Source organism: Epinephelus lanceolatus, chromosome 24, assembly GCF_041903045.1.
Source record: "Epinephelus lanceolatus isolate andai-2023 chromosome 24, ASM4190304v1, whole genome shotgun sequence".
Taxonomy (NCBI): domain Eukaryota; kingdom Metazoa; phylum Chordata; class Actinopteri; order Perciformes; family Serranidae; genus Epinephelus; species Epinephelus lanceolatus.
Genome location: NC_135757.1, coordinates 14,122,472 through 14,142,250, shown reverse-complemented (window position 1 = coordinate 14,142,250; position 19,779 = coordinate 14,122,472). Strand labels below are relative to the sequence as shown.

The following is a 19,779-nucleotide window of genomic DNA, read 5'->3' as shown; positions in this document are numbered from 1 at the left end:
TCAACCATTTATCTCATATGGTGCAGGTTTGATAAGATTATTGACAGAACAGGGCTCTGAGGTATTTTCCTGAACAGCCAAGATTGCAGATGTTAAATCACCTCAGTGTAAAACTAACTGGACATTATATTTCACACAGCAGCACCTAAAGGGAAACTCTGGTGATTTTCATCCAGCTCTGTGTCAATGCAACACAGGCAATGAATGCAAATGAACAACTCTCAGCCTCCTCCTGTGCAGCCTGGAGCTTTGGGCACTGGCAACATAAAGGGAAGTCAAACACTGTTCATCTGCACACATTCCTATGACACAGAGCTGTTTGAAAATTGTCAGATTTTCCCTTTAAAGCTTTTGGTGATAAGAAATGTGTTTTCCATACTTCCGACTGGATTTGGTTGTAGATCTATCCAGTTGGGTCCAGAGGTATTTTGGTCTACGCCTGTTGCCGCCTCTCTAAACAAACCAAAGCTCTTCTGGGGACCCAAATGTATAAAGAAAAACACAACTAGTTAACGAATAATCATACTCAACAGTTTAAAAGAAGCAAAGAAAAGGGTTGGAGCTCACAGTCAAACAGAACAAAAGATGGGGAAGTTGCTGAGCCAGCCATCCAGTGGGCACTCGCACCCAGCTCCTACTTAAACCACACAAAACCTGATAACTGGACTGCTGGTGATCTCCAACCCAAACTGAAATAACAAAACCCAACACTGTAAAACATACTGGGGACGAAAAAAGAAGGGGAAAGATTCCCTGAAAATCTGTGCTGCAGTCGAGCTTACATTTAAAAAGGCACACCCTGCTCCTCAGGTCCCTTTTGTTCTCTCCTGATGGCTGATTACTCTCAAGTGCTCCACTCCTGCAGAGGAAGACAGTTAGAGGGGCGCCAGGGAAATAGAGGGAGAAACAAATAACAAAAACCTACCCACAAGCAGCGCGCAATACATCACATGAAGAGCTACACCTAACAATGCCCCTTAGAAATCGAAAAAGGTTCAGAGAGGTTCTGGTAATGCCAAGCTTGGGTTTACAATAGTAAAATGCTGCTTACACATAAATGCATCGATGACAGTAATGCTATTAATTTCTCTCATTATGAGGAGTTTTACTTTTGATACTTTAGGAACATATTACTGACAACACTGCAGTTTTATTTCAACATGTCGGGAAGTACTTCAGGCCTGACTGTCCTATCACACCTCTAAACCTCTCACTGACTAACATGTTATATCTTTTTAGTCTAAGCTGTACAAAAAACAAAATGTAAACTCAAAAGTTGTGTTTTACAGGATATTTGTTGGACCATGAGACAGAATGTGTTAATTAATGAGCTTTTGTTACTTTGGATAGAGCTGGGCCTGGCTGTTCCCACCATCTTCATTTCTGATGCTAAGCTGAGCTAACAGGCTGCTGGCTCTAGCTTCATGTGTAGGGTGCAGACATCAAACATATTTTTACATAGTGGTTGTGCCACTTTTGATTAACTAAAAGATCTGACTATTTCTAGTAACGACTTTATCGTAAAATGGCTAATACTTTACTACATTAAACAGCAGGCGAGGTGCAAAACCCATTCCAACAGTAATGAGCTCAGCCAAGTCAGAGCCTTTAAAGCGCGGGCCAACAGAGGTGCTAAATGCTAATCTGGGCCACTGTGCCAGTTGATCTGCAGTGCCAACATGTCCTGCCTGAGGTGGACTCATCTAGCTCCGTTATAATAACAGCCAGCTTAGTCTGCTCTGCTCTTATGACTAATCACACATGGCATGATAAGCAGACACTGTGAGCCAGTTTACACCTGGTGTGAACATGCGCGTCTGTGATCAGAACACATGTGGACAGCCGAGACACATGGACGTTCATGTCTGTGTCCGTCATGTCTCTCCAGCTGACCACTTGTGTTCGGATTGAGTATGTGTATATGTATTAATGTCATAGTCCTTGTCGCTGACGCATCAGGGCGCCTTAGCGTTAACACTATAAAAGAAAATGGCCAAATGGCTCTCCATAACAGGCTCTATAGGACACAAGCTTAAAGACATGTAAATTTATGATATGTAATTTCAGTACGATTTTACATCTCCCCTGGGTGCTGCATCTCTCACATACACCACATGAGGTGAGCCGGGAAAAGACAAGGCTGTGTGTGAAGCGGATTTTAACACGTTTTGTTCTGTCTCTCTTTCAGACCTTCATAGTATTGAATCGCGGGAAGGCAATCTTCCGTTTCAACGCCACTCCTGCCTTGTACATCTTAAACCCCTTCAACCCTCTGAGGAGGGTAGCTATTAGAGTTTTAGTACACTCATATCCTTTAACAGTTTGCCACGGACTTGGATTAAAGGGTTTATCAGACAAAAGAGGGATTTACACGATGAAGACGACTTAATGTCATGATTGGTTTAGACTTTCTATACAGACATGAGTCATGAAGGACATTTTAGATTATGGATGACTGTAAACATGCTTTTTCATTCTTACTGTAGCCGTTATGGTTTGGGAGATGTTAGTTTGCTGTCAGGTTTGGTTGTAGTCTATCACACATAGCCTAAAGCAGTTAATGCTCAAAAACCCAGATGTTCAGTTGTGTTCCTTGACTCTGTCTCCACGATGTTCAGCATGTTGATCATGTTCACCATCCTGACCAACTGTGCTTTCATGACCCTCAGTAATCCCCCAGAATGGGCCAAGAATGTAGAGTAAGTCCGCATTTTCTCTAATTTTTGTCTGTAGAACAAGGCTTTTTGGTTTTGGTGTAGATATGACATGTCACACACACACTATAATCAGCACGACATTCACTTTCTGGAGATGTCATGATGATGTCTTTGTGGATAAACACATACAAATCTGCTCAGATGAAAGACAGTCCTTTACGTTATATTCATGTTTGAATAAAAGGTCTTTACTAGACGGCAGGGTTTGATCCACAGGTAAGCAGTCAAAAAATGCTAGTCTGAGTCTAAGAAACTGAAGAATGGTCTAATAAACACTAGGAAAACACACTGGAACGTTTACTGAAACAGGAAAGATGAACTGGCACAGACAAAAGGGAGCACACAGACTAAATACACCAGGAAGGAAGGTGATAACAAGAGACAGGAGACAGCAGGGCTGACAAGGAACAGGTGAAACACATCAGGGCGGGGCAGTCATTCAAACAGACGGGTGACACATTAGAGCAGGAAGCAAAGTAGGGTGAGTATATCAAAATAAAACAGGGAACAATAACTGAAATTAAAAGGAAAACAATCAGGACACACTGCAGCAAATATAGGAGATAATGTAATAATGTCACCTTCCCTCTGAGCAGTGGAGACGGTAACCAACATCATTGTCTTCTCCTCCTCTCTCCCCACACTTCCTCTCTTGTTCACCAGGTACACATTCACAGGGATTTACACCTTCGAGTCCCTCATAAAGATCCTGGCCAGGGGCTTCTGTGTCGGGAAGTTCACTTTCCTGAGGGACCCGTGGAACTGGCTGGATTTCAGTGTTATCCTCATGGCGTAAGTATTCTGACAAGCACAGTTAGGATCATCTTAACATGATCTGGCGTAGATTAAGAGGCCGAATGCTTTGAATGCTAATCAGCCCAGCAGCCTATTACAGTAAGTCCTGCTGAATGTGAGAAGGAGAGCAGGGAGAATGAAGAGGGGCATGATTATCTGCAGATTAGATGTGTATGTTTTGAAATCATGGCCAGAAATCTGCTCCGTCGTAATGGATGTGAGTCCCTAAAGCGTGGAGTATCCTGGCCCATATTTGTCCCACGCCTCAATGACTTCAGCTACTTGTCTTGAAGCTAGAGAATAAAGCCTTCAGCATTAGGTTACACTGTGAATGATTTTTGTGATCATGAGAAGGATTACTCATTGCTCTCATAATATAATAAAACCGTAATCTTGTTTAAGAGATTCCTGTAATTCATAATGCTGTTATGAGAGGTGGTTGTGTTTCTCAGATGTTGTGCACGTGTGATGGGTTTCTGCCTGTGTCTTGCTGTGTAGTAACTGTGCATTTGATCCTGCAGGTATATAACAGAGTTTGTAAACCTAGGCAATGTTTCAGCTCTGCGCACGTTCAGAGTATTGCGAGCTTTGAAAACAATCTCAGTAATACCAGGTAAGGCTGCCCGCGCCTGCTGCCAGCACTCCTGCCATTTGTCCTCTGTGTGTGACCATTTGCCGTTCCCTCCTCTTCCCCTCCCCTTCTTCCTTTTGTCTCGTCACGCCATGTGTGTGGGTGCCTGATTTGTGCGTGTGTGTGCGTATGTGCGTGTGTGTCCCACACCTTTCCCCGAAACGCCCCTCTACCCGACTCCCCTCCCTCCTCCTCCTCCTCCTTCCCTCCCTTCCCTTACAGATATGTCACAGAGTTTGTGGACCTGGGCAATGTCTCAGCACTGCGAACCTTCAGGGTTCTGCGAGCCTTGAAAACTATATCAGTCATCCCAGGTGAGAGAGCCATCAAGGCCCATAGGGTTAATGAAATGCTATCAGCTAACTGGCGTTTCGCTAACATCCAAGCAACCCCCCCCTCGTCCCTTCTCAGCTCATCTCACTGTAGCTAAGCCTGATGACGCCCGTCGCCGTCCCTCATGCTGCCTTCGTCCCAAGGCCCGTAAAAGCTGGAATCTGGCTCCAATCTGCACAGATTGACAGGATTCTTAGCTTTTAGACACATCCTTTAAGGCAGAATTCTTTTTGGTTGAAATTTATTCTTGCCTTGGGAGACTCACAAGTAGATTTTGTGCACTATTTGTTTTTTCCTTTTTGCATGAGACATTGCAAAAGCCGATTTTCTGGTGGCAAGCACTTGTGCGTGCAGGGCTCCTCCTTACCTTGTTTTTCCTGTGCATGTCCTGTTCAGTGTTGTGTGTTTTTGGGGGGAAATTGTGACATGGTGAGTGGTGGTTGGGTAATGGCATACTAAGCACTGACACTATTCACATCACAAACTAACAAAAAAGGTCATATGTAAACCATCCAGGAGAAATTGTCATTGGCTCTTTGTATAAACAGGATCATCCGATTCCACAGCTTACGTCAGAGTCCTGCACGGGTCCAGTTTTCAAGATCCACCCCGACCCGACCCGGGGACCCGCGCATCAGGCCAATTAGTACCGCAACCCGGTCCGACCCGTTGAAACACAACCCGCAGCCCGACCCGTAACCCGGATTTAAAGTAATCATTTTGGGTCATATTGGCTGAATATTGAACAGCATATCGCCACAGTTAAGGTGCCAGTGAGTAAACAACGACCTGAATGAAGCAGCTCTCACAATAAAAACCTGACTTCAGCTCCATCATCAACCCTCTGTGTTCTTCTCCCATATGAGTGTAAAAGCACTCGTTTGTTACGTTTAATGCTTTTAAACTTTTAATCTATGTAAAGGAACTTTACATGTGTAATAATAGACTTACTTTCTGTCCAGAGCGAATCCATCGAGGAGAGAAGTAATCCATCAGGGAAACACTTCAGAAACATTATAAAGTGATAGTTGTACGTTTTATCCACTTATTTCTCAAATACCTGAATAATTATTTACTGTTTTGGAAGTGGCGCTTGTTAGACAGTGGCAGCCATGTTGATTCTGTCGTCCAATCACAAATTGTGTTATTAGATGGTGAAACGCGTGTAAACAGCTGAACCAATGACCGTTGCGAAATAGCGGAGGCGATCCTCAGAGAGTAAATAATGACCAAGATAGTTATCTGTAGTTTACCGAACTAATGACTGATGTGTTTATCTAAAACCTGCGATCCGACCCGCATGTTATTTTTTCCACCCAGATCCGAACCCGGGAAAATTTTTTTTTTAAAAAACCACCCGCAAATCAGCTGTTTTGTGGGTACCTGTGACCAGTGCAGGACTCTGGCTTACATTACATATTCTAGCTGCCACGACCACATTTGGACCCAGTTCAAACATTTTGGGCCCTATTTATGTGGCAGTGCAAAGCCAAGCACATGTTGGTGTTTCCTTGACCCTTAAATACATTCTGCTTGTCCTTTAATATTTATATGCAGAGCACCGTGCACGTGGCACAGAGGTGGGAGAAGAGATGCAACCATAGACAGACTGTGTTTGCAGCGCTTTGGCTTTAAATAAATGCAAGTAATCAGAGGGACTGGAGGTTTTTCTAGATAAAAAGCAATATAATGCTTATATTTCTGAACTGAGAACATTTCCAGTTAATCAGAATTTCAATAGTTTGGCTATAATCACTGCTGTAAAAAATTAACGTTTGTCAAGCATAGATTTGTCTTATAATCCTTGTTTAGTTATTGTGGAGATGTCCCTTTACGTAATTTAATGTCGAAACAGACAACTTTTTCAAAGAGTGCTAGCCAGCTAAAGCTGCCATGACTCGATCACAACAGATTATTGTAACTTTCGCCACTGCTCATTTTAGAAAGGCCACCCCAAAAAGTTTAGATTATCAAAAGGACAGTGGATTGTAGATGTTTGTTTCTGGCTGCCAACCACTTCCAACATTAACGAGCTGTTATTTTCCCAGGATCATACCTGGGTGCAGATGGAAACTAATCAAAATTCACATTACATAAAGACCATGTTTTCTTGCAGTGGCCTGTCTAAAATGAGAAGTGGTGGAAGGTACTATATTCTGTTAAAGGAGTTGATGATAAGTACACAGTGTTAGTTAGCTATTTTTTTCTTCTACACATAGATCATAAACCCTTGAACATTATAGTGACTTATTGCAACCAATTGAGAAACACTATAATACTTTTATCCAGAAAAACAAAGCTTACCACTTGCATCTGTTTACAGACAAGTCTTGCACTCTCCAGTACATCTATGGGTGCAACAAGCTTGAGTGGTGTTTGGTGAAGAATGGGTTTTAAAAGTTGAGAATAGTCATCTGAAGACCAGGTGTAGTTTGACATTTTGGGAAAAAGGCCAACTGGATTTATTGATTTAATACCACTCCTGCATGCTAAGTATAAAGCTAGAGCCAGGCACTGATTAGCTTAGCTTAGCATAGAGACTGGAAGCAGATGGGAACTGCTAGCCTGGCCCTGTCCAAAGTTAAAAAATACATCCTTTCACACGCATAAAGCTCAATCATAAAGACACTGTATCTCATATGTTTTATCTGTCCAAAAGCCACATCATAAAGACTGAAGGTTGTGGTATTGTAAGGAGTTATGCTCTAGAGCTTTTTAGGCACAAGACTAGTGATGTGAATGGCTGAGAGGATATTTACCACTTCACTCAATCCCCCTGTGCATAGCGCTGTGCCTTTATGGATTAAAACAACCTCACTGACCTTGTGCTTGGCGACTGCACTAAAAAGAGCTCAGTTTAATGTTTTTGTGGCAATCCAACCAGGAGTACACATTTATAGAACATTATATCAAATATTTATTAATGATTATTTCCCCAGAGCCCAATACCATAGCACTATAATGGGCTAACATTCTCTAGTGGTTCATCCATGATTAGCAGAGATCTGTGTCAGCCTGGTTCCTGTATGACAGCACAGAGTTCATACAGGAACCTCCACTGCAGATCCCCCTGGCTGCTTGCTGCTGTGAGCTCTTATTAGCAGCTTCTTCTCTATACAAGCTTGTGGCTGTAATTAGCAGGCAGTAATCATCCTGCGATGTCCCCCTCCCACCCCCTTTGCCCTCTCTCCCATCTAGGCCTGAAGACCATCGTTGGTGCACTGATCCAGTCGGTAAAAAAGCTGTCGGACGTCATGATCCTCACCGTGTTCTGCCTCAGTGTCTTCGCCCTCATCGGCCTGCAGCTCTTCATGGGCAACCTGAGGCAGAAGTGCGTGCGTGTGCCAGTCGCCATCAACGCCAGCAGCAATACCAACATCACCGCTGATGACACAATGCTTTTCAACAACAGCCTGCTGGAGTTTAACACCACGGTTGTGCAGAACACGACCGAGGACTCCTTCAACTGGACAGAGTACATCAGTGATGAGCGTAAGTGATGTGAAAGTGCTGCTACATGTCTGCCAGGAGCACATAGGGGTTAACAGGGGTCAAGATAGTGTCTGTCCCAGATGGCCTGAATCAGATACTGGCTACTTTGTACGCAGAAATGGGTCAGGATGGTATGGTGGTGGTTGTGTAGGGGAGGTCAGGCGGCCTGGCCTGCTGCCGTGATCAGGAGTGACAGCAGTGGCTGGGAGCAGGGGCTGCGCTCTCTAACAAGGGCTGGTGGGAGAACGCAGCAAATGTGGCGGATAATCGCCACAACAATAAAACCCTCTACTTTCACCCCCTCACTACCCTTCATCATTCTCCCATAGCCCATCTGTGTGGCATGAGCCGCCTAAAGTGCTAGAGGAGGGTGAGTCACTGACCGCCAGCAGGATATCGAGGAGACGTGCACCAGCTACATGACAAGCTGATGCCGGAGCAAGAGGAGAAGACAAAGAGACAGACAGAGCTGATTAAAAATGCAAAGATGTTATAAAGCCTGGCACCATTATTGCATCAATGATGTTGGTCCCTAAAAATCTGATGTGATTTTGTGACAGTTATTTGGTAGATGAGGACAAGACTGCACCCAGAGTTACATGATGCACACACACACAAACACACAAGGATGACTAATGGGGTTGGGTGGTTAAACAGACAAATCACCACCTTCCTCTCTGTCTCTCAGCCAATGTACAATATCACACCACACACAGAAAGTGAAGGGAGCCCCACAGGGTGCATATTGTCTCTCTGTACCCACATCGATCTGTTCTGTATTCTCAAATGCGCTGCTTCACTCCTGTGACGTGGTCCTGACCGACTGTCCCTCTGTCCCCCCTCTCCTCTAGGTAATTACTATTTCCTTCCTGGCCGTAGGGATGCTCTGCTCTGTGGGAACGGCAGTGGCGCTGGGTAAGGCTCGACATGTTTTATTTATATGGCCAATTAGATGCACCACAAAGCTGAGCATACACAATTAGTGTCGACACTCGCCACCGCGCTGAGGCATTACAGGAATCTTAACCGCTGGTTAACTAGGGGTGCATTTCATTTAATGTGTTGTGGCAAATGTTAAAACTTCTTCCTTTATGCTTTATGTTAATATTGAAGCGTTTATCAAAGAGTCACTCCAAGAAGACACACAGACAGTTGCAGTTCCAAGATTTGTGACTGAAAGGAGGGTAACCCTGCAGAACATACTCTCGTATACAGTGTACGGTCCAGGGTCACGCCCAGACTGTTCGGCCTTATGAAGCATATTTAGATGAAAGCAAAATGTCCACAAGCATCTAAAGCAACTCCAGTTGCTGGTGACTTACTGCACCTCTGGATATACCCTGACATGGATGGCTAAGAATCTTTACAGACACATGTCAAGAAAGATTGCACTCAATATCATGCAAACCACTTTGGCTCCTTAGAAGCTTTTAGACCACTGTTGAAGGGAGGCAATACGTCTTTAAGTGCAGGTATTTAATTTGATCAGATATATAAGTGTTGGTCTCCAACTTTGTTTGAGAGGTGAAGTCTGATTCAACAGGAAGTGTCATGTATAGCACATCTTACTGATATTATAAATCCTTAGAATGCTCTATCGTCAGTCTTACTTTCAGGGTGCTTTCAGGCCTGGAGTTGTCTTGCTTTGGTCCGAATCAGGAACTTATTTCATTAGAAAGTTGCATAATTGCCCAGAGTTGGTTCGTGTTGCAGCATTTACAAGCTCAGATCGAGGTCAGAACACGTTCTCACCACAAACAAACCGCACCAGAGTTCGTTTGTAACCAGACCGAGACCACCTCTTCAAGAAGGTCTCAGTCCACTTGTTATGGTGCGCACCCAACTGCGACTTCTGTGTTCACACCTGCCCAAACAAAGGGGGCAAATGAACTTGAGTTTGTTTGAACCAAACCAAACAGGGCAGGTTTGAAAACACCCTTAATGCTTTATACATTTGGATTAATTAAGCTTTCATGTACACCATGTTGCTCTTACAAAATTGCTACGTGATCATTAAGTTATATCAGGATTCCCACGGATCCTTAAGGAAGTCTTAAAAGCAATTGAATTCATTCATCTAAAGATAAGACCTTAGTTGGTATCAAGCCTGTATAGCTGAGAGCTTTGCAGTGGCCTGAGTTCCCCTTGCCTTTTGCTGCGTGTCTGTTGGAAAAAACACAAGTGAAGAGGTGCATTTGGCTGCGTTAAGGTCGTGCATACAAATTTAATGGTAATTAAACTGATAATTATCTGTTAAAATTCTACACATCACACCTGTGATGCAAAGTATTGTCCATAACACCTGTGTGTCTCTACAGGCTCTGTCCAGAGGGCTTCACGTGTATCAAAGCTGGTCGCAATCCAGACTACGACTACACCAGCTTTGACACCTTCAGCTGGGCATTCCTCTCCCTGTTCCGACTCATGACCCAGGACTACTGGGAAAACCTCTACCAGCAGGTCGGTTGAACTCATGGCTGAGCATTATAGAGTGTGGCTGTTGATGGTTAACGCATCATATCTTAACGTACATCTGTTTTATTAGAGCATTTACATGCTCAACAACAAAAGCATGAACAATAAAAGCCTGGCCTTCAGTCAGTAAATATTTAAGCAAACATTCAGTGAGTTTAATGAGTGTTTTTTCACCAGGGTGTGTCATTGTGCAATTATAGACTAGGCCTGTTATGTAAGGCTGTTTTGTGTTTTGTTTTGTGCTGCAGCAGCACAGTGCGGCAACTTGACATTTTCAAAGTCACCAAACAATCAGATGACCACAACTGAACAAAGAAGAATCCATCTATGGCATCTTTCTTTGACTCGCATACATAGGTTGATTGTTTTAATGATATGTCTGTTTTTCTTGGATCCATCAGACTTTGCGCGCGGCAGGAAAACCCTACATGATCTTCTTCGTGCTGGTGATCTTCCTGGGCTCCTTTTACCTGGTCAACCTGATCCTGGCCGTGGTGGCCATGGCGTACGATGAGCAGAACCAGGCGACCATCGAGGAGGCCCAGCAGAAGGAGGAGGAGTTCCAGGCCATGCTGGAGCAGCTGAAGAGGCAACAGGAGGAGGCACAGGCAGGACATTCATCTTTGTCTGTTCAAACTCAAGTTAGAACTACAACGCAAGCTACCGGTCGCTCTCCATTTCATTAGAGTGATTATCGCAGAAATTTCATTTGAAACCGATTTGTTGGAAAGCAAAAGCATTTATTGAGAAGTCAATTAGGAAAATGATGTTTTTAAACTGCTTAAGTGCCAATTTGGAGCATAGCTGAGTGGCTGGGAGTAACTGGAGAGACTCTGTTGATTCTTGGGCTTAAAGTCTTGTGCCAGCTGCCAAACTAGTGTTGCCCTGAGCAATGGAGGGATTCACTGTCCTGAGTGACTGACACCCCTCTGCCGCTCCCTCAGGGGTCAGGAGTCCTTGGTCGACCTACAGAGAGGAAAATTAGCAGATGGACATTGAGTGCAAGTGAATTGCTGGATAATGGAAATAGGAACAACCGGTTATTTTGAAGCTTGTGATGACAAAGCCAGACAGTCTATTTCGGTCCTGCTGCGTATGCAACATGATGAATGTTCATGGTACCAGACTGCATCTGGGAAATTTACTGTTGGAAAATGGAAATGTACAATTTTGAAGCAGATAGGTTGAGTAACATATGTCCTAGAGGGCACTGAGCCTCTGAATGATTGGTGATATACAGCAGTGATTCCCAACCAGGGATGTCTGCATTTCATATTACAATACTACACATTTCGTCTCATTTTCATTAGTGGAAGGTCAGGTACATTGTCTTCTATCTTGCTGCCTTGCTTAATGTTTCGTTTCAGACCTAATCCCCCCCTTTTGCTCAATCTTTCAAAGGCTATTCTGCTCGACTCAACGCTGTCTTATCAGGCGCGTGCATATTCAGATTGTTGGTGCTGTTGCCATGACAGTCTCTTAAATCCTGGTATTTAAGTGCTGTGTGTTTTGTGAGACTGGGAGAAATTCTCTCTATGAGAGCAAAGATAAAAGGTGGAAAAGAGGAAGTATAAACATCTAAATTAAGTGACATGCTGTATTCTTTGATTGCTTAATTATTGGATATACCGTCTCTGATATTTTTGGCCGTGCTGTAACTGTATGGAAATGTTTTACCCACTCACATCCCCCAGCCTCGCCTCTAAAAAGCATTTCATGACGATAAAGCCTAATATGAAACAGTATGTCTGCTCATGCACATGGTAGTAAATCATATTCCTTAAGGGAGGATGTAAGAAATTCTGTGCCTCTCATTTGTTGATAAATCAAAGCGGCTGTTACCTAACCCAGCATCAACACAACTCTTTCTCGTCGAGTATTACAAATGTAAGAATTCAGAAGTGTTTTGGTTTGCATGACAACATTCAGGCGTCCATTTTTAGAAGGTGTCTGAGGCTTGTTTGGCTCTTCATGCTGCTGCCGCTGCTCCTGCTCTCAGCTGCCAGGCTCTCTCCTCCGCTCCGGTCCGCGAGAGCCTCTGAGACAGGCGCTGGGTCGCCATGACAACTGTGTTTGTGCTCTGATTGGCTGGCAGGTTGCCGCGGCAGCAGCCATGGAGAGCGGCGAGTACAGCGGGAGAGGGGGCCCCACCTCTGAGTCCTCCTCGGGGACGTCTAAGCTCAGCTCGAAAAGTGCCAAGGAGCGACGCAACAGGCGGAAGAAGAGGAAGCAGAGGGAGGAGGAGGAGGAGAGGGGGGTGCGCGACAAGTTCCACAAGTCTGAGTCTGAGGACAGCATCAAGAGGACCAGCTTCCGCTTCTCCATTGATGCCAACAGACTTTCTTATGAGAAAAGATGCTCCTCACCCAACCAGGTAAATATTGTCCTGACAAACAGGATTTGTCAGTGAGTTTTACCTGACTTTTGGCAGCTAAAATTAGAATGATATCTATCTTTTACAACATTTCACACATGTCACACCATGCCATTAAATAAAGCTACTTTAGACTAAACAAACATGTAAAACCAGGGATGAATTTTAACTTTATTTGAACCCTGTACATTTCTATTGATTCCATTTTGTCAATGAAAGCAATAGTTAAGCATTGGGAGTCCAGGAAATACTCGTATTCATTACCCACCCTCTGACTCCAGTTTCCCTTTCTTTTTCTATCAGTCTCTCCTCAGTATCCGTGGATCCCTCTTCTCACCACGCAGGAACAGCCGCGCCAGCCTGTTCAGCTTCCGTGGCCGGGCACGCGACATGGGCTCCGAGAACGACTTCGCCGATGACGAGCACAGCACCTTCGAGGAGAGCGACAGCCGTCGGGGTTCCCTGTTCTTGCCACGCCGTCTGGAGCGCCGCTGCAGTGCTGTCAGCCAGACCAGCCTCGGGGCGCCCCGGATCATGCTGCCTGCCAATGGGAAGATGCACTGCACCGTGGACTGCAACGGTGTAGTGTCGCTGGTCGGTGGAACTTCTGTAACAACCTCCCCTGTAGGTCTTCTGCTGCCTGAGGTGACTGTTTGTTTTGTGCTTTATTTTCCCATTGACCTGCATGCGGTTCCTTTTATTCCCATCCTTTTGTTCTGATGTTGGTGATGAGTGAAATGTCATCAAACGCTTGAGAAGCAACTCCCAAGAATCAAATCCTTGTTTTGGTGCATTTTTCAAACCAAAAGGTCTCCATTCTATATATTTTTTTATTGTCAACGAATCTCATAAAAAGGCCAAAATGAAAAGTTCTTGAATCAAAAGTTATTTCATCAGCACTTTCCCAGCTCCCTACCCCATCTGCTGTCCTCAGCCCCAAGCCCACTGGTTCCTACTGAAGTCTTAAATCTTTTATAGCAGGTCACAGATACATATTTTCACTTTGTATTAGCTGTTGGAACAGCAAGCATGAACATTTTACACACAGTACTTGTCAGTAGGGTACATTCATTGTTGGTAAGGCTGTGCAAGAGAACAAATATCAGGAAAATCCCCAGACTCATCCTTTAAAGGGGTCTTTCCTATGTTCCAAGGGTTCTGGGAAGGGAAACATGACAAAGGGTCCTATGCTCCCTAGCTCTGTATTTGCTTCGTATGACATGGGTTAGATTAGGTAAGGTTAGAGAGTGATGTAATAGTATAGTCACAGATCTGTCTAAATATAGTTGCTCCTTCTGTCAATTAATTGCCATCCAAGAAATTATAAAGCAATGATAAGAATGAATTAATTGAAAAAATAAAAACTAACCAATTAAGGAAGGAAACGGGCTAAGTGAGGATGAGAAAAGAGGTTTGGGGCCAGGTTTTTCCCATTTCTAAACAGTTCAAGGTCAGGAAAGAGGTCTAATGCCATCTCCAAACAGGTTAAAGTTAGGAAGAAACTCACACTTGCAGAGTTGTCAGTTTTAATCTTACATTTTTATCTACTTATGGCTCTTCATCAGATATGTCTTATATTTTGATTTGCAGAGTAAACCAGAGCTGTTGTAGGGACAGAGAGTGACAAAAGAGTGCCATGAACACAGTAAGAGGACTGATGGAAACATAGGACCCTAGGAACATTGATACACTTCCATTTTAAAGAACATTCACATCCTCACGGGTGTTTTCACTGACTATAACTCCACTCAGGTTGAAGTAAGATCTAACCTCTTCAAAAGAGTTCAACACTTGTTTGACTTGTGTTCTATACACACCTCCCTTTCTGCAAAAAATCGCTCAGATATCTTGATTTATTATATTTGTTTTATTTCATTTATTTTCCAGGGGACGACCACAGACACTGAGCTGAAGAAACGCCGGTCGGGTTTTCATCAGCCGTCCATGGATTATTTAGATGAGCCTGGAGGCAGGCAGAGAGCCATGAGTGTGGCCAGTATCCTCACTAACACCATGGAAGGTCAGGATCAGGCAATATATTTTTGGTCTTTCTCGTCTTGTTTTCTTCCTGGAGAACCAGCATCAATTGAGATGTATGTTGTTATCATAAAGCGTGGTCCTTTCTCCTTTTCCAGAGCTTGAAGAGTCGAGACAGAAATGCCCCCCCTGCTGGTACAGATTTGCCAACACCTGTCTGATCTGGGATTGTTGCCCCCAATGGCTGAAAATCAAGGAGGTCATCAGCTTGGTGGTTATGGACCCATTCGTGGATCTGGCCATCACAATCTGCATCGTCCTCAACACTCTCTTCATGGCCATGGAGCATTACCCCATGACTAAAGAGTTTGATAACGTCCTCTCAGTTGGAAACCTGGCAAGTATTGATATGCTTACAAACTCTGAAAGCACAAAACCAGATGAACATAGATGCAAGATATCTCTCATGATGCAGACTCAGGTGTAAAATTAGAATTCTGCATCTTTGTTGTCAGGTGTTCACGGGCATCTTCACAGCAGAGATGTGCTTCAAGATCATCGCTCTGGATCCCTACTACTACTTCCAGGAGGGTTGGAACATCTTTGACGGCATCATCGTCAGTCTCAGTCTCATGGAGCTTGGCTTGGCCAACGTAGAAGGCCTGTCTGTGCTCAGGTCTTTCAGATTGGTAAGAGCACTGGTTGCTGATCTTACTACAAAAGCTGCATTACATGATTCATGTTATCTTAGATGATGATGCCCTGATGGACCTGTGCTCCTAGGGTCAGGCCACAATGGCGCTCTCAATAACACTCATGTTATTAATGATGTAATGAGAGCTTTTGTGCAGAGCATGAAAAGCCCCACTGAGAGTTGGCTTGGCCTTTGGGGCACAGCGTGTTTTTTCTGCTCACCTGATGAGCTTTCTGTGATTGTTGATGTGCTGCTACACTCTGTGAGGGCACAGTCAGTATTCTATTACACACTGAGATAGGAAATAAACACACATAGACAAGCTGATAAACAATACCACAGCAGAGGTCAACCGAGAAGGCAGATTTAATAAAGATAGTTTGGTACAGGAAAATGCCGCCAGCTGATTAATTGGCAGATATCATCCCTACACCCCACCCACTGAGGAAAAATTTGGCAGTGTCGGAAATAAACAGTCTTTTACTTTATTAAAAACTGGATTACCGTTGAACTGAGCTTCTAAGTCCAAGCAATAAATACCTAAATTGATCAGTTAAATAAATCTGGATCACTGAAAATCAAACTCAAAGCGATAAATACCTAAATAAATTTAGATATCTGGAGCATAGACTGTAAAAATAAAGGACGTAGCCACCAGTAAATCACCCATTGGTTTGTGGACTCCCATTTTGAAGCCTCGAGTTCGGCATTTCAGCCGATGCCATCCTGTTGTTGTTGGGTTTGTTTTTTTTTGTTTTTTTTTTTTGGACAAGAGACTGAAGCTGTGGAGAAGTGAGGGGTGAATGTAATTGAGACGCAGCTAATAATTTTCCTCAAAGTCAACCTGACATTCTCAGGAGCACAATGATGTCACCTTGAATCTGTGTATGAAAAACTGCAGTACCTTGGTGTATTTTGTAATTGGGGCTGAAAAATTTCAATGTAATTTGTAACAAGATACTTAAGAGTGGAGTCATTTTGTGTTTTCAGAATACTCAAATGTGTCAGCATGTGCCAGCATTCAGTCAATCACAGACTCACAGACTGTCATTCTGGCACTGTAGTGCTAGACCTGCTGTTGCAGTCAAGCCAAAAAATGAATGTAAATACAACATAAAATCAGGAACAATACACTTAGACACAGTCACACAACAGAAGGGAGCTGCTTTCTCTGGAGCCTTTATCCACTGATCATTTAACTCACCCCTCCCTTCCAGCTTTGGTTGGTGATGTATATCCCCGAGTGAATGGTGGAGACACTATCAGAGCCAAGTTCTGCTGATAACGATAGTTTTAAAAACGTCCTGTCACTGCCGATTAATAGGCAAAACTGATAACTCGATCAACCTCTATACCACAGCGTCGGAATCTTTCGGTCTGGTGATAAAGCAATACTTTGACATTGTGGGAATATGCTTATAAGCTTTTTTGCTGAGAGTTCGATGAGACTGATCACCACTCTTTACTTGTGCAATATTCAAATAAAATTTAATTATACCTAGTTAAAGTTTATTCATCTGTTGAATGTTAATCATCAAGCAAAAATACAGAAAATCACACAGTGCTTTTAATGTTGGTTTAAAACAGCTGAGGGTCTTCAAACTGGCCAAGTCATGGCCCACTTTGAACATGCTGATCAAGATCATCGGTAACTCAGTGGGAGCTCTGGGGAACCTGACTCTGGTGCTGGCCATCATCGTCTTCATCTTTGCCGTCGTGGGCATGCAGCTGTTCGGCAAGAGCTACAAGGAGTGTGTGTGTAAGATCTCTGAAGACTGCGAGCTGCCCCGCTGGCACATGCATGACTTCTTCCACTCCTTCCTCATTGTGTTCCGGGTGCTGTGCGGAGAGTGGATTGAGACCATGTGGGACTGCATGGAGGTGGCTGGACAGACCATGTGCCTGATCGTCTTCATGATGGTTATGGTCATTGGAAACCTGGTGGTATGGGTTCTTCCTCTTTATGTCCTTTCTATAGTCCGGATAACACTGTTAAGATCATGGCAATAGCTTTAACTGAGCTTGAAGTTTTTGGATTTGTTAGAAAGTCAAGTCGCTCTGTGTACATGCAACAAAATCATGCAGAATTCATTTTCCTGCCTCATGTCTGTTCTCCCCAGGTTCTAAACCTGTTCCTGGCTCTCCTCCTGAGCTCATTCAGCGCCGACAACCTGGCAGCAACCGATGACGACAGTGAGATGAACAACCTGCAGATTGCAGTGGGCCGGATCCAGCGAGGCATCGCGTTCGTCAAATCCACAGTGCGGCAGTTCCTCCAGAGCCTCTGCTTTGGCGGGGGCGGGAAGGGCTCCGCTCTGGCTGAGGAGAGCAAACCCTTGGATGAACTGCACAGCAATGGCAAGGGCAACTGCATCTCCAACCACACAGTGGAGATCACCAAAGACCCCAGTGGGGTGTACATGACGGAGGGCAATGGACGGCCAGGTGGAGGGCTGGTAGTTGGGGTCGGGGTTGGTGGGGACACTACTGAGAAGTACCCAATGGAGGAATGCGACTACATGTCATTTATTCACAACCCCAGCTTGACAGTCACGGTGCCCATCGCTGTGGGTGAGTCGGACTTCGAGAACTTAAACACAGAAGATTTCAGCAGCGACTCGTCAGATGTAGAGGGAAGCAAAGAGGTAAGAAGAAAGACTGATTGTATGACTGACATTTCTTGAGTGACACAGCTTTTGTGTTTGATTAGCTCCTCTATATGTGTAATAGTTAACACCCGAGCCAGACGATGAATGAGTGTCAAGTTTGCATAGAGATAGCCTTTTCAGAAAAATGTCCAACAGTCAAGCAGTTTGAAAATAACACACCTGCTGACTCATTTGTACATGCATCCTGCTGAGGGAATCTTCTGGAGTTTACACTCAGTTCTGAAGCCCTTGGCAGTGGAAGAAAGACTCACAAATAATGACTCAAATGTGCCTTTGACCTATGTAGCAGGTGCACTTTTAGATGCACTCATTAGAATGTATGTGTCAGTGTGTTTGTGTACAGTGTTACATGGTTGACCTGCAAGCAAATGCAGTTCAGTGTGATACACACCTGCTTAAGAGACTGCTAAAGTCACGTTCCAACATGTACAGTACAGTATATGTGTGCATGTGTTAAAATGAAATTAATGAAGCAGCAAACTGCAATTTAAACAAAACCAAATACTTCCCTACTGGCACATATTTGTGGTAGTGTCACTTTTTTGTAATTCATTGCCTATTTTAGAAGAGCAAAAGCCAGGTTTCGCTGTTAAGTGTTGCCAGGCTGACAGAGCATTGGGACTGTGCTCCCTGATGATGTCAGCCTGCCACGGTGGGTGTGGTGCCAATTCCCTGTGATTCAAAAACAACCCAGGAGGCTATTTCTAGCTATGGCACCACATGCTCCATATCTGGATCAGACTATGCTCTCTCACGTCACTGCTGATCCTGACACCCTGTAGCCAGGGGCCGGGGAAATGTTAGTAACACCAGTTGAAAGACATTTGGACATTTTGTACCTATTGTGTCATAGAGTTCAACTCAAAAAACAGTCAAATCAGAGACAGGCGGTATAAACGTATGCATTTAGCGTTACACAATGAACATTTGGTGTGTCTGTTCTGTGAGATGACTATTAAGTGTCGTTGCTAGTGTAACAAAAAATATATCACAGGAATACTTCACCCCCAAATGAGCGTTTGTGTATAAATTACTCACCCTGTCCTATGTTGAATTTGTGAAGAAAACTTTGTCCGCGGGTCTGCATTTAACAACTGCAAAACATCCCTTTACAAACTCTTTACAAACACAACTTGTGTAGAGTAATCCAAGTCTCATTTGTCCAGATGTTCGCTCAGTACTTCCCAAACACCCCACAGGGAATTGAACTAAAAGTTAAACTAACCTATGCTCTCTTTAAAGCCAGACTTCATTGAGAAAAACAGTAATTTTACCTCACTGAACACTGGAGCTGCCGCTGCCTCAATCAGTGTGTTTGCATGATTGTGTGACTTTGGTGATTTAAAGGGGTTGGTTCTGATTCACCAAACCTCACAATTATACAAACTAACTATAAATTGAGGCAGTGGTATGCCGGCTGCTCTTGTGTTCAGCGAGGTAAAATGACTGTTTTTGTCAATGGAGTCTGACTTTGGGGAATGGCAGACAAGTCTGCCTTACAAGTCAGTGCCCTGTTGGAAAGGACTGTCTGTCGGGGAAGTACAGAGCATATGACTGGATAAATGGGGTTTTGATTATCCTGCATGAGTTGTGTGAGAGCTTATATTATTGATATAGTTTTG

The 19,779-nt window shown here is 43.9% G+C and overlaps 1 protein-coding gene across 4 annotated transcripts in view; it reads left to right on the top strand.

The window, feature by feature from the left end:
* The window catches only part of LOC117250212 (sodium channel protein type 2 subunit alpha), a 47,128-nt gene that overhangs the window by 10,237 nt on the left and 17,112 nt on the right, over window positions 1-19,779 (top strand). For 2 of the 4 annotated variants that reach the window (XM_033616307.2, XM_033616308.2), the window contains exons 3-17: window positions 2,189-2,307; window positions 2,610-2,699; window positions 3,381-3,509; window positions 4,366-4,457; window positions 7,675-7,968; window positions 8,820-8,883; window positions 10,287-10,428; window positions 10,845-11,051; window positions 12,539-12,817; window positions 13,121-13,462; window positions 14,705-14,837; window positions 14,953-15,191; window positions 15,310-15,483; window positions 17,076-17,432; window positions 17,609-18,133. In XM_033616307.2, the coding sequence (XP_033472198.1) occupies window positions 2,189-2,307; window positions 2,610-2,699; window positions 3,381-3,509; window positions 4,366-4,457; window positions 7,675-7,968; window positions 8,820-8,883; window positions 10,287-10,428; window positions 10,845-11,051; window positions 12,539-12,817; window positions 13,121-13,462; window positions 14,705-14,837; window positions 14,953-15,191; window positions 15,310-15,483; window positions 17,076-17,432; window positions 17,609-18,133 (3,186 nt within the window). Of the gene's footprint in view, window positions 1-2,188; window positions 2,308-2,609; window positions 2,700-3,380; window positions 3,510-4,033; window positions 4,126-4,365; window positions 4,458-7,674; window positions 7,969-8,819; window positions 8,884-10,286; window positions 10,429-10,844; window positions 11,052-12,538; window positions 12,818-13,120; window positions 13,463-14,704; window positions 14,838-14,952; window positions 15,192-15,309; window positions 15,484-17,075; window positions 17,433-17,608; window positions 18,134-19,779 lie in introns of all 4 variants that reach the window. The other 2 variants (XM_033616310.2, XM_033616309.2) reach the window with 2 other exon arrangements.